The 20,308-nt window shown below is 37.8% G+C and overlaps 13 protein-coding genes across 13 annotated transcripts; 4 read left to right on the top strand and 9 right to left on the bottom strand.

Annotated features, from left to right (window-relative positions):
- Positions 1–111: 111 nt before the first annotated feature.
- On the top strand, positions 112–1,107 carry C9374_003243 (uncharacterized protein; the record flags this gene model as incomplete). The annotated part of the gene is made up of 1 exon (XM_044692750.1): positions 112–1,107. The coding sequence occupies one exon, from the start codon at positions 112–114 to the stop codon at positions 1,105–1,107; it is 996 nt and encodes a 331-aa protein (XP_044549421.1).
- A 208-nt stretch (positions 1,108–1,315) lies between these two features.
- C9374_003242 (uncharacterized protein) lies at positions 1,316–2,386 on the bottom strand (the record flags this gene model as incomplete). Its single annotated transcript, XM_044692749.1, has 1 exon — positions 1,316–2,386. One exon carries the CDS (start codon positions 2,384–2,386, stop codon positions 1,316–1,318), a length of 1,071 nt encoding a protein of 356 aa, XP_044549420.1.
- A 767-nt stretch (positions 2,387–3,153) lies between these two features.
- On the top strand, positions 3,154–3,903 carry C9374_003241 (uncharacterized protein; the record flags this gene model as incomplete). The annotated part of the gene is made up of 1 exon (XM_044692748.1): positions 3,154–3,903. The coding sequence occupies one exon, from the start codon at positions 3,154–3,156 to the stop codon at positions 3,901–3,903; it is 750 nt and encodes a 249-aa protein (XP_044549419.1).
- Positions 3,904–4,005: 102 nt separating this feature from the next.
- Positions 4,006–4,857, bottom strand: C9374_003240 (uncharacterized protein; the record flags this gene model as incomplete). The annotated part of the gene is made up of 1 exon (XM_044692747.1): positions 4,006–4,857. One exon carries the CDS (start codon positions 4,855–4,857, stop codon positions 4,006–4,008), a length of 852 nt encoding a protein of 283 aa, XP_044549418.1.
- Positions 4,858–4,966: 109 nt separating this feature from the next.
- C9374_003239 (uncharacterized protein) lies at positions 4,967–6,690 on the bottom strand (the record flags this gene model as incomplete). The annotated part of the gene is made up of 3 exons (XM_044692745.1): positions 4,967–5,098; positions 5,189–5,613; positions 5,733–6,690. The coding sequence occupies 3 exons, from the start codon at positions 6,688–6,690 to the stop codon at positions 4,967–4,969; spliced, it is 1,515 nt and encodes a 504-aa protein (XP_044549417.1).
- A 224-nt stretch (positions 6,691–6,914) lies between these two features.
- On the top strand, positions 6,915–7,757 carry C9374_003238 (uncharacterized protein; the record flags this gene model as incomplete). Its single annotated transcript, XM_044692744.1, has 1 exon — positions 6,915–7,757. One exon carries the CDS (start codon positions 6,915–6,917, stop codon positions 7,755–7,757), a length of 843 nt encoding a protein of 280 aa, XP_044549416.1.
- Positions 7,758–7,974: 217 nt separating this feature from the next.
- On the bottom strand, positions 7,975–10,095 carry C9374_003237 (uncharacterized protein; the record flags this gene model as incomplete). Its single annotated transcript, XM_044692743.1, has 2 exons — positions 7,975–8,599; positions 8,702–10,095. The coding sequence occupies 2 exons, from the start codon at positions 10,093–10,095 to the stop codon at positions 7,975–7,977; spliced, it is 2,019 nt and encodes a 672-aa protein (XP_044549415.1).
- A 1,381-nt stretch (positions 10,096–11,476) lies between these two features.
- On the bottom strand, positions 11,477–12,469 carry C9374_003236 (uncharacterized protein; the record flags this gene model as incomplete). The annotated part of the gene is made up of 1 exon (XM_044692742.1): positions 11,477–12,469. One exon carries the CDS (start codon positions 12,467–12,469, stop codon positions 11,477–11,479), a length of 993 nt encoding a protein of 330 aa, XP_044549414.1.
- A 363-nt stretch (positions 12,470–12,832) lies between these two features.
- Positions 12,833–13,618, bottom strand: C9374_003235 (uncharacterized protein; the record flags this gene model as incomplete). Its single annotated transcript, XM_044692741.1, has 1 exon — positions 12,833–13,618. The coding sequence occupies one exon, from the start codon at positions 13,616–13,618 to the stop codon at positions 12,833–12,835; it is 786 nt and encodes a 261-aa protein (XP_044549413.1).
- A 670-nt stretch (positions 13,619–14,288) lies between these two features.
- Positions 14,289–14,624, top strand: C9374_003234 (uncharacterized protein; the record flags this gene model as incomplete). The annotated part of the gene is made up of 1 exon (XM_044692740.1): positions 14,289–14,624. The coding sequence occupies one exon, from the start codon at positions 14,289–14,291 to the stop codon at positions 14,622–14,624; it is 336 nt and encodes a 111-aa protein (XP_044549412.1).
- A 432-nt stretch (positions 14,625–15,056) lies between these two features.
- On the bottom strand, positions 15,057–15,385 carry C9374_003233 (uncharacterized protein; the record flags this gene model as incomplete). Its single annotated transcript, XM_044692739.1, has 2 exons — positions 15,057–15,289; positions 15,352–15,385. 2 exons carry the CDS (start codon positions 15,383–15,385, stop codon positions 15,057–15,059), a joined length of 267 nt encoding a protein of 88 aa, XP_044549411.1.
- Positions 15,386–15,615: 230 nt separating this feature from the next.
- On the bottom strand, positions 15,616–16,245 carry C9374_003232 (uncharacterized protein; the record flags this gene model as incomplete). Its single annotated transcript, XM_044692738.1, has 1 exon — positions 15,616–16,245. The coding sequence occupies one exon, from the start codon at positions 16,243–16,245 to the stop codon at positions 15,616–15,618; it is 630 nt and encodes a 209-aa protein (XP_044549410.1).
- Positions 16,246–16,379: 134 nt separating this feature from the next.
- Positions 16,380–20,308, bottom strand: C9374_003231 (uncharacterized protein; the record flags this gene model as incomplete). The annotated part of the gene is made up of 4 exons (XM_044692737.1): positions 16,380–18,547; positions 18,595–19,810; positions 19,857–19,908; positions 19,997–20,200. Coding segments are annotated over 4 exons (3,640 nt in total), but the record flags the coding sequence as incomplete, so codon positions are not given.

Here is a 20,308-nt window from a genome sequence, read left to right as displayed (position 1 = left end):
CTTCTTGTATTTTATCCATCATCAGTGGTGTATCATCATCTTACATATCCTCATTGAATTTGTCTCGTAACACCTCCTCCTAACAATAATAATAATAATAATTGGTTGAAAATGTTAGCCAAAGATCAGCTCTATTATTTTGTAGACATTCAAGAGCACACATACGATTTAAAAACTCTAAGCAATACATTCTTTCCTCACAGTAATATCAATTTGTTAAATATACCGTCGAGTCTGGGAGTGAGGCCGAAACAAGTAGAATCCTTAATCAATGAGGGTGTTCATAATGCACTGGAGAGGCCTGTTCCCGAGACTTTCTTTTGTGGCCTCCTGAAGAAACCTCTCAGCAAACGAGATCATTATATGGAAGCTTTCCTTAATTTACTTCCTCAAGTGGCTACAGTTATTCGAGAAGGAAGAGAAATCGAGATTGATACTCAGCATATCGTATATGGAGATTTGATCATACTCAAGGAGGGAGAAACGTGCCCTGCCGATTGTAGAATTATATGGATTCAGGACGAATTGTTGGTCGATGTCTCAGTCATTCGAGGTAAGGCATCGGAGCCAGTGTCTTGCACCACGTACCTGACCGATACACTGCCGTTGAAAACACACAATCTCATATTCGCAGGAAGTAAAATCTTGAAAGGGAAAGGTATTGGTCTTGCCATTGCAGTGGGAGAGAGACGTGTACAGATTCGAATTGTCGATTATGTTCTGGGAAAGGAGATGGGAGTGAAAATTGTTCAGCCCACTTCCGTACCACTCGTGAGACCTCAATCACAGCCCAATCTCAAACGAACCTCCTTTACATCCGATCGGTCGGATACGAGTGTGTCGAGTGCAGGCGGTGTGATACGGAGAGGTTCATTCAGTGGTGAACGGAAATCGATGGAGAGAAGATCATCCATGGATCGAAAACCATTGGATCGAAAGTCCATGGATCGACGGTCGGTGAAGGAGCAAGGTTCTGCACAGACCTATAGTAGACGATCCTCGTCTTTTTCAAAGGTACCTTACATTTCGTCATCATCTTCGCCCTCAAAGATTACTTCACCAAGAAACAAGAGTCTCTTCCAACCAACAACACCCACCAGATTTTAAGTGTCGATTCAATCGCAATAAACTTTAAGGTTCCATTCTCTCAATGGAATTTGAAAATATTAGAACTTTTGAAAAAGTAACCATGGTCGTATTTTTGACTCTCATTTTTGTTGTTGTTTTGGACATTAAAGAGAGAGAATCATAATGACATAACTCTTATTTACATATATTGTGTACTCAACAATTATTGAAAACCAGTGAGAGAAAATTATTCTTGCTTTGTAGTGGCAACAAACAAGTAATAAGGCACACGTACAATTCCACAAGTGAGACTAGAAACGAGAGGAATTCTTGCCATATTTTCCTCAACATGAACACTGTCAAAATGATTTTCCAGGTATGGCAAATGGTCAGCATTCACAGAGAGTTGAAGTCCCCAATTCAACAACAAAGGCCACAAGGCACGAGTGATGAGACTGTGTTGTCTTGCTCCAGCTTCTGGCTTTCTTCTTGAAACATACAAGTCAGCAACACCCAAAACACCATTCTCTTCCTTCAACACATTAGTCTTAATATTTTCCAACAATTCAATCCAATTCAATGAAGTTGTTGAGTTTGTCAATGAATAGCTCAAAGTGACAATATCAGCTTTCAAATTATTTGGCAATCGGTAGGAGACTGGATCTTGTTCCACGACTTGAACCAAATCATCACTCAAATTCAAAGTGGCAGCTTGTTGTTGAGCCTTCTCTAAAGCCTTCTTGGATGTTGCAATCAAGTAAATCTTGTTAAAACTACTCTTCAAATTGCCATCACGACACTTGTTGGCCATCAAGGAGAGATCGGATTGAGCACCATAATCAACCCAAACAAGTTTCTTAGAGGTATTGTTATTTTTAGCTTCCTCGAAGACAGTACTCAGCAAGACATCCAATCCGTTTCTTCCAATGACGTTTTGGCTGACCCATGATGATACAGTACACAATGTTTGATCCACACTGCTGAAATCTTCAATTCGCAAATTCTTCTTGACGCGTTCATATTGTTCTTTCAATAATTTCAACCAACTCTGGACAAGATCATTCTTCAGGAGCTTTCCGATCACCCAATCGTTGTAGGCTAACTGTAACTGTTCCTTGATGGTTTTATTTCCTGCCAATACAGGAGCAATGATCGTGTTGTAAAAGAGTTGTAATTGTGTGAGTACAACCACGGCATAGGAAGCCAAAAGTGTATACAAGGCAGATTGGATCACTCTCTGGACCAATGAATTTTCTTTAACCTTGGCCACTAACTGATGGTTCTGTATGTAATGAATGAATGAATTGAGAGCTTCCATTGAGTAGGAGCTGAGAGAATTTTTGTAAAATGGAGAGAGTTGAGAAAAAGGCTTAGTATGGACCTCTGTTGAGCGAGTGTGCGATTGGTGTAATAATTGGTTTTTTTTGACTCGATGAATTCTTTTGGCTTGGGTTTGAAATAGCAAACGCCGTTTTTAAAGATAAATGTTCGAACAGGAATTTTGCTCAATTCCAGGCGAGACCGCAAAAGTGCTAAAAAAAAGCGAAAAGAAAGTCCCGAAGGAAAATTTCAACAAAGTGCTCGAGAGAAAGTGCCGACCACAACCATTGAAATTTTAAAGTTGACTTCAAAAGTGTCTCTTGGAAAATTTTCCAAGCTTTTTATTAGGCGTACACGTGTGGAATATAATTTAATCTACGAAGAAAAGAGAGGACTGCATAGAGATGATTAACAGGAGAATTTTTACTCGCAAATAAATTGTACAACACGTATGTGACCACTCGTACATGGAGAGATCTCTCAAGAGAGGAACTGTAAAGAATAAAGGCTGATCTGCCAAGGAGAATTCTATTTGCTCATGGAACCACTGATCTTTAGGTTTGTTTGTAAAAAAACCTAGAACAGTGCCCAATACCCAATCATGAACGCAAGAATCATGTCGTCAAAGGGCATATCCACAAATTCAACTTTTTTTGGGCATATTCATTACTTTTTCGAGATCTCTAACCGCTAACTACTGCTGTCAAAAGCACGCACAATGAAAACTACATTATTTGAGGCGGGAAAGCTTCAAAAAAAAATATTATGACTACAAATGACCCTCATCATCAGGAGCAGTCCGTAGTTGACGGACCACCACCTCAACAGGTACCCAAGAAACGAAAAGGAAAAAAGATAAAGAAACCATTCCGTCAACGAGTAAAGATTGGATGGGGGAAAACAGAGCGTAAAGATAAGATTAATTATGGAATTACTATGGGTCTTTCAATAGCGTCGGCCCTATGCAATTTTATTATTTGCATTTGGGCCTTTGCTGTTTTCGGAGTAACCAAGGCCGATAGTCATCGCATTGGAAACACAAAAGCATGTCTATTTACCTACGTGAACAACATTTTTGCAACACTTGCAGTAATGGAATTGGCAAGTGGTCTCATTTCTGCTGCCCATGTGGGATCGTTTATATTTGAAATAGTTTGGTACGCCTCCAAAATTAAGGAAAAAGGAAGCCCAATATCTACGACTGTACTTCTCGGAAAAGGACTTCTCTCCCTAATCATGCTCCTTGCTTTCATAACTTATTGCGTCTATGCTTTTTCCCTCAGTTGCCCTTCTACTGATCTCATTCCTGGATTCCAAGCAATTACAATATCCTTTGCTGTTGGTTATGCTGTATTTTGGGTGTTAGGCACTGTTCTAGGTTTTCTCACCTTCCACTTCAATTACAATCTAGTTCAATATCTGAAGGAGGCTATTGTTGGAGATGATGATGACGACGAATCTGACGAAGAGGAGGATGAAGATGCCATCATGGAGGAGGAAATGAAGAAACAGTGAAACCTCAATGTACAGACTCAGATGGGACAGCTCTAGTATTCCACTAAGCCTTTTCCACAATATTTAAATATTTCATTCATTCATATTAAAACTAAGAATTTATTATTGCTTCTTTGACTGAGTTGGTCTCTTATGTCTTCGTTCAATCGATTGAATGAGCATTCTGAGCTTATTGGCCCGAGTGATAGAAATCTTTTCGTGAGCAATCTTCTTGATGGCCTCGGTGTTGTTCTTTCTGAAAAAGTTCTGTCCATACATACCAAAGTCTCTAAAGTTATTCTGAATGGTGGCATGCACGGAGAGATCTTGCAACATTTGTTGGTACGATTCATTGTTCTCCGTGTGACGATTTAATTTTTGTGTTTCCTTCTCAACAATGATTTGAGCTGTTTGTAAGGGTAAGAGAGGAAATAAAAAGGAATGTTTTTTCGAATATTTAGCAAAAGGATTAAAATCTTCGGAAGGTAGCGTTGATGGATCTTTTACGAAACGAAGGGATTGAAGAGCAGACTTGTCTTTCATCAATTTTGCAGTTTCTTCAGCATTGTCTCGTTCCGTCATCATGGGTGTCTCTTCTAATTCTTCAATGTCTTCTTCCTCATCGGAATCTTTAAACGTTTCAGAAAGTTTGAAAAATCCACTAGTGCCTACGGAGGTATTGTTGGTATTTGAACTTGTTGGTTGAAAGAGATTGGATGCCAGAAAATTTGATTTTGAAGATGATGAGGTCAGAGATTGTTGATCCGATGAGTCGGAAGTTAAAGCAAATGCAAAGGAATCGACTGTTGTTGTTTGTGAATGATTATTTGTTTCATCATCACTTGATTCTTGTTTTTTCGGATTTGTTTTAACCTTCTTTTTGTCTTGTTTTTGAGAATTTGTGGTTGATGCTGTTTGGGTCTCTGCATTTTCTTCTTGTGGATGCGTTTGTTGTGAAAGTTTTCGTTTTGGCATTTTTTTATTGAATTACTAATTTTGTTTGTGGCTGAAGAAAAACCAATTCACAAATTCTATTGAATGGCATCATGATTGTATTCGAATCATCAATTATTTGAAATGATGATTACTTTAGAGAATCGCTCAGTAAATATTCTACAATACGAAAACCAGTCATGGACGAACTTGGTTCAAGCTCAATAAATGTTGCTTCTGGAATGTGAGATCGAATGTCATCTTGAATGTCAATAATTTCTCTCTAAGATTTGAAATGTTCAAAAAGAATTTGCGTCAATTTGAACCATTTCACAAATGTCACTTTCGTCATTATTGACATGAACAAACTTACCTCCATAGCTTTGGTAACATCTTCAGTATACCAATTCAACAATTTCATTAATTCTTTCACATCCTTGCTCCTTTTGATAAATTCTTTTTCATATCCTAGCTCTTTGAGCACTTTACAAAAATAGTAACCATTGAAATCAACCTCAATGGTCACGCTGAAACTAGTTGGACTGAGCCACTGCGATTGAATAGCATACACAGCTTCAATAGATTCTCTCTTCATTAAAATGTCTCGAATTTTTGCCTCCATTTTGCTGTCAATACTTCGTCCAATAAGATAATTCCTGTTGAGTTGGATGAGCGAAAGTGAAACAAGTCCTAACAATCCTCCAATGGCCAATGATGCAACGCTGTCATAGATTAAATTATCTGTATAAATGGACATTCCAATTCCTGCAAATGCAATCACTACACCGAGACAGGCAGCTATTTTCAGAACAGACAAGTTGGTCGCAGAAAATATTAAACAGTGCAATGAAAAACAATGATATGTACAAGATATAAAAATGTCACTTGGAAATTCCCATGAAATCTCTCAAACTTACCCAAATCTTCTAATAATACAGCTAAAACCATAGGGTCTTGAATAGATTTCATGTATTGAAAGATACCCATGTCTTTTGGTTTTTCTTCTCTCAAATCCTTAACGACGCTCAACAAGACACCTCCATCAATGATAAATGATATCAAAAGTACAATTGGTGTGACTAGACCATAATGACACATCATGGTTGTGACCATTTGATCGGGTAAAAACGAATTCAAAATCATGTAACTCCATGAATCTTTTTCAATCATGTCACTTGTAGGAACTAGGACATTGTGATGATGGTCAGTGCCGTTAGTAGTATCAGTAACTTTGGGATGTGTTTGATGGGAGGGTGGATGAATAAGTGTTTGAATACCATTATACATGACCGAAAATGAACCAATCCACCAAATTCCCAACGCTGAAACGAGCGAATAAAAGTAACGGGCTCGTCCATATCCATACTGATACTTTTGATCCGGAGTTTTAGCTGATTGCTTAATACCTAAATATAACAATCCTTGATTGAGACTATCTATTAGAGAGTGGCATGTTTCAGCCAAGAGTGTGGCACTACCTGATGTAATATATGCTGCAAATTTAATTGCTGTAATGAACGTATTTCCTGCAATTGCTTTTACCACAGCGTTTCTACTTATTTTCTGTGGATCATAATCCTCTTTTTTCGTGTTCTGATGTTTATTATCAGAACCACTACTACTTGCTGATGTTTGCTTCAAACATGTTGAAAACAATCTCTTTTGGGAAAATAAATTATGACTACTACTCTCATGATGATTCATTTTCAATGAATATTTGTCGTTGAAAATACTCATAGTCCTCGTCGTGGTCGTACCCATGGCACTACAACTATTACTATTTCTTTTCAGAAGAAACAGAGACCATGATGAACGAATCGGAGCAGCTTGAGCCTTTGGATGTTCAAGCAAGCTCCGCCAAAGCCAACTTTTCATTTTTTTGATTTTTTCACTTCTTTTTTCGGGTTCTTCGTCATGGTGCCTTGTTCTAATGATGATGATGATCGGTCCACTCATTCAATCATGACGATGGAAATTCTTCAAGCCATCATCTCAGAGATGAGAGAACATGAAAATTGAAAACACGTGTTTTTTAGAAAGAAAAAAATTCTAATCTTGATTGAACTTATCGTTCTTCATCATCGGATCAACTTCAGAAAATGTCTTCAAGTATATTAACCACCATAGTCATTCCTGCCTATAAAGAAGCAGCCAATTTGAAAGAATTGGTTACCCGAATTTATAACGCCATGGGAGAACGAGGAAAGAAATCAGCCTCGCTTGGTATGAGTCGGGAACGTACCGAAGTCATTGTTGTGGATGATAATTCAAAAGACGGAAGTGAAGAGATCATCAATGATTTAGCAAAAGATTCAACGAATTTTCCAAATTTAAGAATTATTGTTCGTACCAATGAAAAGGGACTGAGTAGTGCAGTGTTGAGAGGATTCAACGAAGCAAAAGGCGATTATTTAATGTGTATGGATGCCGATTTGCAACATCCACCTGAAGATGTGCCCATCATGTTTGAATATTTATTGAAAGAAGGAACACAGGTTCCAGAATTTGTTCTCGGAACTCGATACGGCAGTGGTGAGATGAGAGTGGATAGTAATTGGCCATTATATCGTCGAGTGATTTCAAAAGGAGCCCGATCGTTGGCACGTCCTTTAACACCACTCTCAGATCCCATGTCTGGATTCTTTGCATTACCAAAAACGGTCTATCAAAGAGCTATTCAAAATAAGGTGAATCCTATTGGATTTAAGATTGCTCTTGAATTGTTTGTTAAGGCAGGCGTGAAGAGACATGCCGAGCATGCATTTGCATTTGGTGTGAGACTTCATGGTTACAGTAAGCTTTCCTCAAAGGTCATTATTCACTACTTGCAACATTTATATGATTTGTATCAGTATAGATATCCTTTCATGTTGCATTTGGTGGCATTGTTTTTAATTTTGTTGGCCATCTTTGTGTTTTCTAGATTATTCTCCAAAAAGTAAAGTGAGATTGATCACTCCTGTATTTATTGACAGATTTGTGATTCATGTGCAGAGATCGCTGGTGAAAATGAACGGTTGTTAATTCGATGCATTTGTTTAACATGTCCAAAAACCATTACTGCTGCATTCCAGTTGTGACGAATAATATGACCATCTTTCTGATTGTGAATTATCGCTGATTTTGTCTTGTTCTTGCAAAGAGAGAGAAATACACAACTCAAATTCCATCCAAAAAGTCCAAAAATTCAACCTTATCCATCGTCGTTCCATTAATGTTACAGCTCGCCTTCTCCAAATGTGATGAAAATTCTTCAAACCATGATCGTTGAGGATAAATCATTGAGTTTTGTTCCAAGCATTGAAGTAGGCAGAAAATGTCATCCACTTGACCAAAAGATGTCGTGCCATGTTTCGTGCGTTCATTGAGATGCTTGGTAAAACCTTTGGAGATGGATTTCGCTCGACTCTTGATAAACTTTTTGAAAAACATGTCATTGTCAATGGCCATTTTCATGTCACCAAACAAAATGTAAGTGAGTTTACATTTTTGAGGCCCCTCACTTTTAAAAATGTATGAATACATGATATCTACAAGTATACGTTCCTTATTCTTCCGTTTTTCTTCAAATTCTGCTGATTTTGCAAGATTAATGTAACAATTTGTAATTCGATCGTGAAGTAATGTTTGTACAAAAATAATTTCTCGATTCTTTGAGAATTTTCCTAAATTATAACTTTCACTCGAGTAAGCCATGGAGAGTGGTTTCTTGGGACCGGCACATGCTTCCACTTTGTACGTTTCAAAATCTCCAACAGTCATTGGATCTGATTTTAATTTGGCTCTGAAATTTTGTGATGAATATTGACAACAGGTTGTCATTGAAATATTTCATAATATATCTCATAATAAATATTCAAATAAATAATAATAATCAATAACTTACTGTCGATCCACAATGACCTTATAACTATCTTCAACCGAGAATGGTAATGAAATCTCTACTTTGGCCAATTTAAAACTTGTATTCTCTTTTTCTTCTCCAATGAGAAACTTCTTACTGGATGTAAACACTTGATACGAGGTCACCAAGTCCTTTTCCACATGGAGAGACTTTTCAGTCACCTTTTCCCAACTGTCATCTTTACACAGCATGATAATAAAATAAATATCCTTGTCAGTAATGGAGGGAGAAATGAAATCCTTGGCCTTGTATCGAATATCAATTTCATAACCTAGTTTGATATTAATTGCAATTTTCTTTGTGAAATCTTCACCTTTTGAAAGAAGAAAGTTTTTAGCTTCTGCACTCTTTTTGAATTTTGGAAAATGTTCCATAGCCAAATCCTTGTAAATGAAATATTCCACATGGTCAAAGATTTGACACAATTTCACTAGAATATCATTGAATTGATTCTTATCTTCAATGTGACCTAAACATTTGACAAACAATGAAGATTCATATTCCAAATTATTGTTAGAACAAGCAGAGAGATGTTGTGGATCATTGGACGGAGGCGGTGTCGATGACGACGATGCACTCGATTTTGTATCTTCGATATATTCTAAAATTTCAGCTTGACAATTTCCTTCTTCTTGAGGTGTTTCTACAATGACTGTTGGCAATTTAATTACATCTTGATCCAATTCCAAACTTAACATTTCACTTTCAAATGCCTCACTTTTAAACAATTGTTTCGTCAAACTCATACTATGCACTCGAACATTGCCAAACGTTTTCAGTACTGAACTAATCAAATGCCATCGCTTGTCTAGAGAGGTTGTGACCTCCGATGACACATTCAATTGATATTTGGATTCCTTTTCCATATAATTCGAAATCATTTCTTTTGCCATTCGATACAATTCAGCGACTGTCTTTTTATGAGAATTCAATGAAAAACTCGATGAAAAACTACTCTGAAGATTCTCTGTTTGAATCTCTGGACGAATGGACATGGTCGTTGGATTATAAATTCCCTTCCTTTTTTCCTTAAATTTCCACATGTCTCTCAAAAAGGAAACTGTCTCAGGAATTGCAAACCGTTGAATGTAATTGAGAAATACTTCTCGACTCTCATGAATTTCCATGACTTCGACCAGTTGTAATTCATATTCATCGGGATTAAAGAGTGGTTGTTGTTGTTGTTGAGAAGGCAATAATGAAGGATTGGTTGAGGAGATTGTTGTTGTTGCTGGATCGAATGGAGAAGAAAGAAGATCATTCTCACTTCCAGTTGTTGTTGTTGTTGTCATGGTGGTTGTGGTTATATCGGAGAGAGTACTACCAGAACCACGAGGAGATCGAGGTGACTTTTTCATCAGAACGGAACTTGTCATGTGGTTGTTGTTATTGTGGAGTGAGAACAACTACTCAAAGATTGATGATGATCACGTTGATGATGATGTGTCAATTCACAAGTTGATGATGTGTCAATTCAGATAATGGCGATGATGATGATGATTGTTTTTTCAAAAAACGACAACGTGATGATGCCAAGCGAAAGGAAACGATTCGACCTTGAGTATGTCCTCTGATTTGTGGAGTTGTTATATTTTGGCACCTTACACCTTACACTTAGTGTCAGTGCTGTTTGCATTTGACACTTGAGTGCCAAATGAATGAAGTGTGATTTGTATTTGACACTTGAGTGTAAGGTGCTATTTGTATTTGACACTTGAGTGTAAGGTGCGAAATGGATGTTGATTGAAATGGAGGTACTAGTTTGTGAACCTAACCATTCTACTTCGTGTTCATATAAAAAGGTCAATAACGAATCTATCAAACAAAAAAAAGGCATGATTTAATCTCATGCATCTACTTTCCTTACGTATGTTAGCTTGGACCTTCGTATGAAAGGAGTTAGGAGGCACAAAAGATGATATGTTCCTTTCATTCACGATGATAGACTCAGCCGTTAAGAAGTATGACTACGAAACAAAAAGTGATTCCAGTTCCCTTAATTGTACCCTTCTGATTGCTTCAGCTTGACTTTTGCTGTTACCGTCATTCCCAAATCACTCAAATTCGATTACATCAGCCAACAACAGTGTTGAGCACCATTCTCTTGTTCTTCTCACCGTTTTTGTAACAATTGAACAAAAGTACATGTCACTATGAAGAAAAGCTGGCAAGTTTCACTCCCCTGTTGAACCAAATGAAAATGTTTTCCTGTACTGCAAGTGTTTTTCCTCAACATAAATCGTCTCTCAAGTTCATTCAGCAAGCTCTGACATCCTGTTCGACAACTTCATCTCAATCTCTTTCAACGCCGTGTTGTATGGCGCAACATCAACTCAGAAAACAGGTGCTGAACGGTGGAACATTATTTGAACCACTGCCTCACAACGCTTCACCTTAGAAAATGAGCGTGAGTCTATTCTTCCCTCCATAAACTAAATTTCGTAGATGATCATTTGGTATTGTCGTTGTCAGACGAATTGTCCAAAAATTGCGTTCGTGATGCTGTTTCCTATACTCGATGATGATTGTGTAGTGAAGAGAATTTTGAGGCCCGTTGCTCACAACCGTGAAGAGGTTTGTAATTTCAAAATAATATTTAAAGTAAATAAATTAAAAAATATACAGGTGCTGATGACACTCGGCACTCAAGTGTCAGGTGCTGTTTGCATTTGGCACTCCAGTGTTAAGTGCTATTTGTATCTCCTTTTTGGGACTACCTGCCATTGCAAACGGCACTAAAGTGTAAGGTGTAAGGTGCTAAAAGGTATGTCCTCCGGGTTGGCTGTGGCCACTAACGGTTGTATCGTGTCCTTGCCCAACGAGATTTCCAGTCGAGTTTTCCTGTATCCATCGAAGACACGCATCTTTCCATGCAAAATCCATGTCCGTTTCCTTATTGGGGAGCAGTCTCGTATTAGGAGGAAGAACACAGTTCCCTGTGGATGCAGATGGATCACATTGTATACCACGATTTGCACTTTTAACGTTTTGCATCATGTTCATATTTGGCAATTCGTTGGTAATGGACCTGTGGCTTGAAACAGTCCTGTCATCCATGATAACCTCTCGTGTATTCTGAGGTAAGAATGTTTGATTTTGTAATGTAGATAATTGCTGTAGCTCTTCGACCAACGAAGAAGAATCCAGGATCAAGGATGATTGCGTTGGAAGTTGTATTTGAGAAGATAGTTCCTCAAATCTTGGATTATCTTCACCATGCCCATTAGTTGTTTTGAAGTGTTTCTTTGGTCGTTCTGATTCCATGTGAATGGCCTTGGTGGTGGACGGAAGAGATGCTTGGTCCTCCTCTTTTCCTTTCGAAACCACTGATTGGATCAAGTGTGGTTGTTGTGGATGTAGTGGTTGTGGATTATGTGGCGCCACAGGACATGACTGGTGTTCATCTAATGATTGTTTTCGTTTCTTTTGCGTTTTTGGAAGTTCTAAAGACAAATCACTGGTGCGAAACTTTTGTTGGAATTGTTTACAAATCTTCATGGCTTGGGAATGCTCTTCTTGTTGAGGACGTGAATTGGAGCATGTTGTTGTGTTTTCAAAACGTAACAATTGAACACCTGGACCTGAATGGAGATCTAATTCGAAATAATTTTGTTTGAATGCATGAGTGTTAATTTCCTGTCGAAGTTTTTTAGGTTGTTTCAAGTGCATGCTGGAGAGCGGTGAGGATTGCCGGAGATTTCCTGGTGTGGATGAATCAACAGCAGATTCTGTCTTGTTGTTGTTTATCATGATCGAGGTGTTTCAAATTTTTTTAAAGATTGATCGTTTTCGAACAGAAATTGCATTTTTGCTGAATTTGTGAAAAAATGAACCCATGAGAGAAAAGAGTAATGGTCCATATATGGACGAAAGATTCGAATATATTAATCATGTATTGTACTTGAGTAAGTTGAAGAAGTGTTTAATTGTTCTGTTTTTGATGAGTCGCTCAAAAAGAAACTGTTGTTGAGGGATGATGTTTTGTGATATTTCCATATGGAGAAGTTCAACGAGCTATGGGGATCCACGCCTTGATGAATTTCCTTTTCAAGCTTAAACCTCATCAATTCTTGTTTAAGTTTTCTTGATCATTCTTATGTGCTTGTTGTTCTGTTAATTCCTTTTGAATGGTTCCTCATGGACGGAGCATAGATACATTAAAAAATTCATCATCCACTGATCGAAGGCTGAGTTCGGTACGTTGCTTGGTTTCGGGTTTGAGATAAGAATCATGTTTTTCATTGCACTCGATTGAGGATGATCAATGGAATCATTAGTGGAAGGTTGGTTCATCCATGAGAAATTTGCCATGCCGGGCGGTGGTGGTGAGAGGATTGGTTTTGTCTTGGAATCCCTGCAGCTGCTTACATGATCCATAACGATCTTGGTGTTTTGAATGTGCTCGTCCTCTGTAAGGGTTGTTGTTGTACAACGATATGAATCTGCAGAAACAGTTGGAAAAGAATGTTCATGATGAGAAGAGAGCAGGTTGCTGTTTGGAAAACACGTCTTGCTCAAGCGTTTGGACTTTTTCATGGGATTGGAAGATGGAGTAATATTCGAAGGCACTCTTGCTCCAGCACCAATCATTGCAACTCCATCATCTTCTTCAAGGCTCTTTCTCTTTTTGGGATTATTGATGGATAGATCCGAAGCTCTCAAACGTTGTTGATACAATAGAAAAGAAGGTTTTGATTGATTCTCGTTACATGAAGGAACTCGTTCTCTCAGAACTGTCATTGAGTTTGATTGGACATTCATCTCAAAATAATTTTGTTTGAAGGCTTGTGTATTCAAGTGTCTTGGAAGTCTCTTCCGAAAAGGTAGTTGAGCTGTGATACCGTTCGTCTCATCCTTGGAGAGAAAGGCTTCGGGACGTTCATAGGTGTGGCTATTCATTGGTGTACCTTTTTCATCAAATTGGAAATGTTCAAATAGATCAAAAAACCAAGTTCTTCAAGTGAAAATCTCTCTTTAAAAGGATCTAAGAACAAATCAAGGCCTGGATCATTAATTTGGATTCTAGCTCACGAAGTTCATCCTTGGTTCTTTCAATTGATTTTTTGAAAATGTCATTTCAATTCTTTGAGAGACAGTGAATCACTAGATGACAATAATTCTTCCACAACAGTGGTAAATTTTTGGAAATTAAAAATTCAAAACTTAGTCAACCAACCTTTTTTAATGTTCCCTTTTACTACCGAATTTTATTGTGAGTCTACAATGATTAAAACTGTGCATGCTCATAGTAGATTCAAAATTTTGACGTTTTCCATGTCAAAGATGTATTATACGACCACTGCAACACACTCACAAAACAGAGTAGTTGGTGATCGTCGACATCTAATTCAAGATATCTTACATTTTCAGTCCAGGCTCCAAGGTTATCTTAATCAATTTTCCTTAATTGGAGAATTGAGTAAAGAATAGTTCTCAGGAAATGTTTCTCATTCCCTCTTCCCAACCTTCAAAAAAGAACATTTCCATTTTCATTTCAGTTTCGAAAGGGATATAAAAACAATTCGATGACACAACACTACTCTTAATCATCCAAAAAACAAAAAACACAATGAAATTCACACTGTGTATTCTTGTAGCTCTCGTGGTACTCTGTATCGCTTCCTTAGCAAATGCTCAATACGGTAATGCTTATAATGGTGCCTATGGTTATCAAGGAGGATTAGGTTCGAATTATGGAGTGGCTGGTGGAAATTACAACTCGTATGCAAGAAATACACAAATGTACAGCAATCAGGTTGCAGCTGTGAATTATCAACCTTATGCTGCGTATGCCAGTGCCTATCGAGGACCTTATTACTATGGACAAAATTATGGTAATTACTATTCCATGCCATTCTGGGGATATGGTGGTTATCCATATTATGGAGGTTATCGATGGTATTAAACGCATCATGTTTGCCTTGATTGGTGTGACGTACAGTGAAAAGTATTGATAATCTAGATTTTGTGCGATCGAATGACATTTCATGTAAAGATCATGATGGACGTAACGAGAACAACGTTACCAAGTGATCACCATTGTGAAATCTACTTTGTGAAGGACCAAAGATAATAAACTCTTCGTGAAGTTTAGTGAATACAGGTCCAATGACGATGATTCGGCGACCTATCATAAGCACGCCGACATACGCCTCAATGAAATCGGCCAAAAGATTGTAATTTCTCCCCTCCTGTCGGATGATCGGTCGAAGGGAGAAGAAAGAAAAAACCAATTCGCTGTTCAATATAACTTGAAGACGATTCATCAAAAAACCAATGTTTAATTACTTCGCTCCTTGACGTTGTTTGAAAAAACCATTAATTGCTTGTCCTTGTATTACTCTCTCTTCAACCATGAAGAATGGAAAGATGGTGCCCAATCGACTTGCAAGCACACATCCTTATTTTCACCAGGACGAGCCAAATGCACTCGTTCAAATTCCAAGGTAGCAGCAGAGGGACGAGCGTCTTGAAACTTTTTGCCTTGTTGTCCTTCCTGGGCCTTAAGATTAATGTATGAGCCGACGCTCAAGAGAGCAGTACCAACAATCCAAGTTTGTGGTTTGTAGACTGAAATTCAATTTCATTAGTATCCGATACGCTCCAGTCATTGGACAAGATGAATCACTTACAGAAATATTGGAAGCAGGTCTTGTATTGGGACATGATGAGGGTAAAACGATCACACAATGATATATTTTTTTTAATTAAGGTAGGAGCTGTAAAATGTACAAAAAAGGCAATGTCTGTGGTGTGGTTTTGTTTTTGTATTCAATGTACATCTTTTAGTTTGAAATGTCTCAGAGCTCTCGAACATATTACCATAGTCTCATTTAACATGCATTAACAGTGTTGTCACAACTTCCTACTGTCAGTAACTAAAACAGTCACGACGTTTATTCTTGCTTCTTCTCCTGATTCGATGATTGTTGTTGTTGAGGAGCCACACTCCAAATCATCTTAATCAAAGCACATAATTCATTACTCTCATCTCTACACTCAGCCACGACTCGAAACGAAGGTCTCTCTCTGTACATTTCCATTTGACTCAACTCCAAAGGAACCACATCTCGACACGTTCCACGAATCAGTCCACGCGATTTCTTATAATATTCTGCACAAATTTCCACTGGAATGGCTCGCAACTTTCTCGGAGCAATTTGATTGGTCACTTGCAAACCACAAACCAAATCTCCCAAATTGACCAATGCAGCTGCATGGATGGAATTGAAAGGATTTTTCATGGAGGCTTTTTCAGTGATACGGACCACTGTTTCGTGTTCATCCATGCTTTCAATGATGGGACGAATATTATCGGTATAGGGAGCCATAAATCCGATTAATCGGCTCATGTAGTAATCGGCGAGGAAGGTTCGTCCAATGAATGGTAATGCATGAATGGTTTCATAGATTTTGAGAGGTCTAGCTTTCGAGACTCGTAGAACTGGAATAATGTAAAGGAAGGCGAAAACACTCAGCACAAGAACAAGCACGATGAGAAATACGAACAGGAGAGTTTGGAGCATTTTTTTTTGTAAACTTGGCGTCAAGCAACTGTCACTGTCACTTGAGGACATATTTTCCTAGGACCGGGATCCTTTGTGTGGTCATTTGTGAACTCGTTCCACTTGTGTCACAATTATCTGAACAACACTAGGCCCTAGTTCTTCTTTTTTGGATCTACAATCTCAATAGGTGTCATTTCAGAGGCTTTTTTGCCATCCTTGTTTGTGACAGAGGTATTGGTTAAAGGAGTCAGCACATCGATCAAGAATTGAGTACGATGTGCACCGAACAGTGCTGTTTCTCCGTTCTTGTTGGTGAGATTGAAAATCGTATTTCGTTTCACCTTTTTCAAGTATTGAATCAAATCAGTGGCCAAATATTCCTTATTTTCATGTTGCTTCTTCACTCTGGCCTTTGTGAATTGTGTGTTTGTGCAAAGTAAATGCAAGAGAGAGTCTCCAGTATCCGCGTTTTGGTGGGTGGCCCAAGGAGACAATATTTCTGTTTCAAGATCACTTTTCATAAAGATCTTCTTGGGTCTTCTATTCACAGAGGTTTCTCCGGACACAAAATATGCTGTTAAAAATACAAATCCATGCAAGAAGCATAACTCTAAAAGCGAGGTCTTGTTTTCCGGTATTGGAGTCGGAGGTTGGATAAATAACATTTTGTTTGTCTCAAGTGTTCGATGCACATGTAGAAACCAATTACTACGTTGTTGAACAGTTGTCACAGGGCGCGCTGTTGGTGCTGTTTTGGGTTTCTCACCACACACAGTGAACATCTTGTTAAACAGGTTACACTTCTCTTCCAAAGTCGTTTCATGAGCAATGAAATAATCCTCAAACAAATCAATGCAATTTTGTTCAAACTGCTTTTCATCAAATATTTCGCACTTTTGAATATATCCACACAAAACATGCACAATTTCGTCCAATGTTGGTTTCACAGCATCGCTCTTGCTCGTTATGAACGAGTAACAAAAATCATATTGATGTTTCTGAAGACCTTCCTCAAAATGAGCTCGTTTAAATTGTAGAGAGCATTCTGAGCTAATGAAACCAGCCAATTCCATGTTAAAAGCCTTGCATGCAATATCTAATAAATCGTCTCCATTCTTGGTTTTTGCAGTTATCATTTGTTGGAATTCGTCATTGGTGATAAGGCCATCTTTAAAATTTGGAAGCAATTGATACTGCAACAAATCTTTGCGTTCATGCTTGCAGCAAAGCTGAAGAATATTGAGTGGGCCCAGATCAGTATCGTAGTAGGAGTATTTGGCTAGTTTAGGGCAAATTTGAGAATAGTGAGGTTGTCTATACCAGGTATAATGAAGACGAGGAACATTGAATATTTCTTCTAAAAAGAGCATAAATTGATTACCTGGAATACCAGACAATAAAGCAAAATATAAAAAGTCAATAGCGGACACTCCATCTTCAAGAGTGAATACTTTGTCTAAAACACTCTTATCCAGTACTGGAGGTGTTCCAAAAAATAGAGCACCAATAGGAGAATTCTCAAAGCCATCCATCAAATATGTTATTAAACAGGAGAGGGCGTTTGCTTTAACTCCAAGCAAATTTTGATCTTCAAATTCATTGTCTTGAAATTGAAATGGAGCACTCAAGAGTTCATAAATATCTTTGTCTTGGCTAATTATTTTCAGTAATCGAAAGATATAACTCTCAGTGTGACGAGTAGTTGCAACCAATAATTGTACCAAGAATAGCGAAAGATTGTGGGAAAGGTTTCCTTGTTTCATGAGCTCAGAATCCATGCTTTGAATGGCGTCCAATACATTACATCCATCACCTACCATCAACAAAATAATTGCAAGGTTCCCTGAAAGGTCGACTGGTGAATAATAGTGCATTCCAGAACTTGGAATATTCGGTTTGAGGTCCTCAAGCCAATACGTAAGAGCAGTCTTTCCATTCTTATCCTTATGATTCAGCATTGACTTGTCCATGGCTTGCATTAATTTATGGAGCGTAGATGGTCTAACAAGCTGATGTCCAATCGAATGCATGTAAAATAGCGGTGTTTTTCCAAAGGTATCAACAGCGTTTGCATTGACACCGTAACTAATGAGGGTTTCAATAACAGGTTGGTTTTTCTTCTCGGCAAACATGTGTAACAAATTTTGATCATTGTTGTAGGTGTCGTTGAGAGGTATTCCGTTGGTGTTAAATATCTTGCTCACTTCTTCAATAAAATCAATCGATAATTCTCCTTGTAAAGTGCACAGTGATTGAAGAGGAGTGTGTCCTTCATTGTTTTTCATATTTAAATATTCTTTAGGTATTACTTTAAATAAATCTAGCGCAAGGTTAAAGCAAATCTCAGTTTTCAATTTGACAACTTACAGGACGAAGGTATCAAGTGGCAGAAATTATTGCCTGTCTCTGCAAAAACATAATTCAATTCACAACCACATCTATGTAAGCGTTCTACCAGAGAAGTTACGTAACCACTTGGCTCTCTTACTTTCTTTAAATAGGAAGCAAGCACATTCATATTGTGAACAAAACAACCATTTTCATCTTTGGTAACTATTCCTTCACTGTTGCCAAGTGTGATCAAATTTGGAACAAGTTTGCATAAATATGAAACTAAACCTGGAGTATAAGGGTTGCTGATGAGAACTGTGACCAATGGATTCCATTCCCCTTCAAATAGAAGTGGAAATTTAGCCTGTTCAAATATGGCTTTAGCCATCTTTTCATCGGCAATATTTTTCAAAATCTTGTCAGTTATAACATAAGCTACAGTATCGGCATTAGGGAATGCCACTTTAAATAACTCGTTTTCAATAATAAAGTCAAGCAAATTGTGATTGCACAAAATTCCTCGTCGCTCGAAATATTCTTCATAAGGTAAGAGAGCTTTGTAATTACTTGCCAACTGTTTCTTGTACTTGTTCAAAAAGAATTCCAACATTTCTTGCGTATATTGATAAGAGTCTAGAGTAAAGAAATCTATTGCTTCGAATGAAAATTTCTCCTCTTCCACCAGATACTTGATTTCCTTTAGTGTTTCCGTACCATTATCTCCATACTTGATGCTATGTTTGATTCTGAGATGTTGCTGATTACTATTCAAATAACTCAGGACATAGGGAAAAGAAGTACGATCTGACCTTCTGCGATAATATTGATAGCCAAGTGTTATATTTCTCACATTCAGTAAATCCATGGACAGTAAGAAATCGTTGCTGCGAAGTCCTGATACATGCAAGTACAAAGGAGAGAAGGGTCTGTAATTGAATAATTCCATACGTTCAAGCTGTGGGAAGTATTTCAAAAATCGAGTTGGTACTCTTAATTGACGTGACTCAAATATCGGAAAACACATTGATGTGATATTTGGAAAAACTAAAGAAATATATCGAATGGAATCCCCGTATTTTCTTTTCGCGTTTGGGTTGTACCAAGGATACTTGTAACCAATGCTGTCAGTGAATTCATTTCTCTTAACTAAATCAATGGACTCGACATTTGGACAGACATTGTGATATAAATCGTCAAGCCATTGTTGACATACTCCTCGTAACGTTAAATAAAAAGGAAAAGGAGGAATGTACTGCAAAATCATGTGAAAAACAGGCCTGGGCAAATAACAATCAAACTTTGGTAAATAAAAAAAATCCTTGTTCCCAATCGAGACGTTTCGATTTTCCACTGTGTAAATGAAAGGTGAAGTTGATTTAAGTGAAGATTTCATTGTGACTCATCCATTCGTTTTGAAATGATGAAAAAACCAACTTACCTTCTATTGTCAATGATCGATTTCATTGAACTGTTCACAGATCCATCTCCCTCTGCACCGCCATCATCATCCTCTTCGTCATCCTCCATTTTGTCTTCAAAGTGATTTTCTGCATCGTCATGATCTACCATCATGCCATCACCATTGTTGATACAGCGATCACTTTCATCATCGTCATCTCCGAGGCTTCTCTTATTCTGTCTTCTGTAGATTTAATTTCCAGTGTTTTTGTATTCCAGCAGTACTTGTTTTCTTCTTTTTCTTTCTTCCTCCCTTCTTTTTGGGTGGGTTCTTTCTCTTCTTAGAGTCGTC

This window comes from Naegleria lovaniensis, assembly GCF_003324165.1.
Source record: "Naegleria lovaniensis strain ATCC 30569 chromosome Unknown tig019, whole genome shotgun sequence".
NCBI classification, from domain to species: domain Eukaryota; phylum Heterolobosea; class Eutetramitea; order Acrasida; family Naegleriidae; genus Naegleria; species Naegleria lovaniensis.
The sequence above is the reverse complement of the archived record's forward strand: the minus strand, read 5'-3'. Positions and strand labels throughout refer to the sequence as shown.